General features: G+C 40.7%; 1 protein-coding gene across 1 annotated transcript; it reads left to right on the forward strand.

Moving 5' to 3' along the window:
- The first annotated feature begins 438 nt into the window (after positions 1 to 438).
- LOC115985578 lies at positions 439 to 927 on the forward strand. Its single transcript, XM_031108515.1, has one exon. The coding sequence runs from the start codon at positions 439 to 441 to the stop codon at positions 925 to 927; it is 489 nt and encodes a 162-aa protein (XP_030964375.1).
- Positions 928 to 3,907: the final 2,980 nt, after the last annotated feature.

The following is a 3,907-nucleotide window of genomic DNA, read 5'->3' on the forward strand; positions in this document are numbered from 1 at the left end:
CAAGGAGACAATGAGAGCTTGCGGTCTTTCATCACTCACTTCAATAAGGAATCCCTGACGGTAGACAAAATGGATGACAAATTGCTATTAGCAACCTCCCACAATGGAGTTAGTTTAGATTTATTCATCCATAAGCTTTATGATCAAGAACTACAAACCGTGGTTGAGCTCGTCCATTCAGCCCAAAGCTTCATGAATGCAGATGATGCAATCATTGCCAAGAAGAGAAAGAGAGCAAAGTGAATGGAAGTAGACCTCCTACGCCATCCTGAACAAGGCCTTCATCCAAAGAAGGCATAAACGAGAGAGAAGGATAGAGACAACAGGAAAGTAGGTTCGTCTTTAGGAAGGAGCTAGCATTACACGCCCTTGAGTGTTGCACTTGATCAAGTGCTTATGCAGATCAAGGATGACCCATCTTTGAAGTAGCCAGAGCAGATGAAGGGAGATCCTAATAAGTGCAATAAGAATAAGTATTGCCACTTCCATAGAGATCACGGGCATGACACGGACGAGTGTTATGATTTGAAGCAGCAGATAGAGAATCTCATCAGGCAGGGAAAGTTGAGGAATTTTCTTGGAGGAGATCATAAGGACGAGAAGTTAAAAGGAAAGGTAGAAAAGCCATCACAGCCCTCACTTGGAGAAATAAGAGTGATTATAGGAGGAACTTCAGTAAGACAATCTTCCAAGTCAAGGAAGACTTATCTGAAAGTGGTGCAAAACGTCCAACTCTCTGGACAACTGCCAAGGATGAGGGGGGCAAACGAACAGGCTATTACTTTCATGGATAAAGATCCTAGAAGGATTCATCACCCATGTGATGATGCAATTGTCTTAACTTTGCTCATTGTAGATTACACGACTAGAAAGGTGTTGATAGATAATGGGAGTTTAGCAAATATCCTATATTACCCCGCCTTCTAGCAGATACGGCTTGGAAGAGATCAACTCCATCTAGTGAACTCACCCTTAGTTGGATTTGGAGGAATGAAAGTACAACTAGTGGACACTATTACTTTACCCGTCGTGGTAAGGGCGTATCCACAGCAGATAGCTAAAGAAGTGAATTTCCTCGTCGTGGATTGTTCGTCTTCCTACAATGCCGTCATTGGACAACCAACTTTAAACGATTGGAAGGCAATAACATCTACCTACCACCTATCTATCAAGTTTCCAATAAATTATGGAATAGGGCAAGTACAAGGAGATCAATAAGCCGCTAGAGAATGTTACTTAGCCATGTTGGCTATGGATGAGCATGTGCAGACAATGAATATGGAGGAGAGAAGGGTTGCTGTAGAGCCCACTGAAGTACTGGAAGACATTCCTCTAGATGAGGGTAACCCCAAGAAGTTTACCAGAATTGGAACAAGTATAGAGGAGAAGACGAAGCAAGACCTCGTCCAGTTCTTAAGGAAAAGCATTGATGTTTTCATGTGGAGTCATGAAAACAGCCAAGGATTGACCTAATTGTCATTACTCATCATTTGAATGTGTATCCATCTTCCAAGCTTGTTCGTCAAAAGAAGAGGGTTTTTGCTCCTGAACGAGATAATGCTATCAAGGAAGAGGTCTAGAAGTTAACCACAACAAAATTTATTCGGGAAGTCTAATACCCGGATTGGTTAGTTAATGTAATGATGGTCAAGAAGGTTAATGGCAAGTAGAGGATGTGTGTAGACTTCACTGATTTTAACAAGACTTGCCCCAAAGATAGTTATCTGCTGTCATGCATTGACCAGTTGGTAGACTCAACAACAGGTCATCAATTGCTGAGCTTCATGGACGCGTTCTCAGGTTATAACTAGATAAAGATGGAAGAGGTAGATCAAGAGAAGACATCCTTCATTACCAATTGTGAGAGTTCCTTTTTCTTTAATACACAGGCCCAAGGATCCTGGGCCAAATAGTTGTAGTTTAGTGGATTGGGCTTGGTTCATCGCAGCTAAAAGGGCTGTTTAAGAACCGAGTAGTGCACAAGGCAAGCTTCCTACAATATACATAAACTAGCAAACGAGAATATTTGTATTGAATAACAATGAAAACAGCAAAATGAATGCAAAGTAATTAGGAAATACACAAAACAATTGTTAGGGATCCTCAAATTAATAAGAAATACTTCATTAGTTTTTCTTAATTATGGTTACAAGGTACTCACTAAGACGTGATACAAGGTTCAAATAAGCTAAAAAATTACAGACTTTGATGGCTATCCAAGCCTCTAAGACTTGCAAAGTTTGAATCCTTTTGAATCCAAGTATGTGCTATAGTGGCTGTTTCTGGGATACTGGGAGATATTTCACTACTTTCTTTGAGTTTTTGACAGAGTTTTCTCAACGATTCTGTTGTGATTTTCTATTACTCCATCCCTTTTCAATGTTGGTTGCCTTCTCCTTTTATAATATCATTTTAGGGTTCAGGATACTATTGAGTCCTACCCCCCCCCCCCTTTGGCTCCCTGGGTACCAGAGCCCTTGTTATGTCAGCCACTTTAATGGCTGGTTCTTTCCCTGTTTCTGATAATTTTCATCTTTTAGTGTTGTTTCTTGAAAAGTCACTTGCTGACTTTCCATTCTGGGGTATCCTTGGGCAGCTAACCTTCAATCTCTCTTCTTTCAAAGCTTATTACTTTTCAGACTTAGCTTTTGCTTGTCTTTCCTTGCTGTCATTTTTCCCAAGTGAGCGGAATCCATTTCTGCTGGGTTGAAGGTTTTCCCAGCCACTTCCCCTTATAGTTCTTCATTCTGGGTTTGTCGAGGTACCAGCCTTTTGTTCATGAATTGTCACTCTCCAAGCTTTTTGGTTCTTTACTGCACCACTGGGTGCTTAAGAAGGACATATTTGTTCTTCATTTCTTGTATTTCGTGGTATCCCTTTTGAGCTGTCTCAATCCCACTTTAGCTATGCTACACGTCCCGAGGATCCCAAGCCTCTGGCAGCCTCTAGGTATCCCAACCCATTTCTTTCATTGGATTTTGCTGGATTTTTAATAGCCTTTTTGTTGGAAATCTAAACATACATAGTGCCTTGATGTTGATTCTTCTTGTTGCATATCCTCTGGTGTTGCCCGAGATCCTTGCTGCATGTCCTCTAGTCATGCCAGAGATCCTTGTTGCATGTCCTCTGACTGAGATCCTCTTCTTTTTTCTTTATTATTTCTTTCTTTTTCCTTCTTTTTGGGACTTTGGGCCTTCATGGTCCTTCTTAACTTCATGAATTGGGCCTTCTTTTGTTAAGGCCCATGGTCTTTCCTTACTTTTCATGGAATGGGCTTTCTTGTGAAATTTTGGCCCTCAACACCAGTCAAGGTTTATTTTGTTACAAAATGATGCCCTTTAGTTTAAAGAATGCGGGGGCAACCTACTAAAGGTTGGTCAATCATATGTTTTGTCCACAGATAGGACGAAATGTAGAAGTTTATATGGATGGCACGTTGGTGAAAAGCTTGGACGAGAAGAAACATCTGGACGACCTACAAGAGACCTTTGACACACTTAGACGATACAACATGAAGCTGAATCCAAGCAAGTGTGCCTTCAAAGTAGCGTCAGGAAAGTTCTTAGGATTTATGGTTTCATAGAGACAAATCGAAGCAAATTCTGATAAGATCCAAGCAATACTGAACATGGAACCACCAAGAAATGTAAAGGAAGTCCAGTCTCTTACAGGACAAGTTGCAGCCCTAAATAGGTTTGTTTCGAAAGCTACTGATAAATGTTTGCCATTTTTCAAGGTTCTTAAGAAAGTGTTTGAATGAACAGACGAGTGTTAAAAGGCCTTTCAGGATCTTAAAGTCTATCTTACCACAACTCCCCTGCTAAGTCCATCGATACTAGGTGCGGAGTTGTATTTATACTTACTAGCATCCCCATATGCAATAAGTTCGGCATTAATTAGGGAAGAA

The sequence above is a fragment of the Quercus lobata genome, chromosome 4, assembly GCF_001633185.2.
Source record: "Quercus lobata isolate SW786 chromosome 4, ValleyOak3.0 Primary Assembly, whole genome shotgun sequence".
Taxonomy (NCBI): domain Eukaryota; kingdom Viridiplantae; phylum Streptophyta; class Magnoliopsida; order Fagales; family Fagaceae; genus Quercus; species Quercus lobata.

What these genes read in the sequence shown, in the direction of transcription:
- LOC115985578 (XM_031108515.1), top strand. Translation starts at nt 439, where the DNA reads ATGAAGGGAGATCCTAATAAGTGCAATAAGAATAAGTATTGCCACTTC.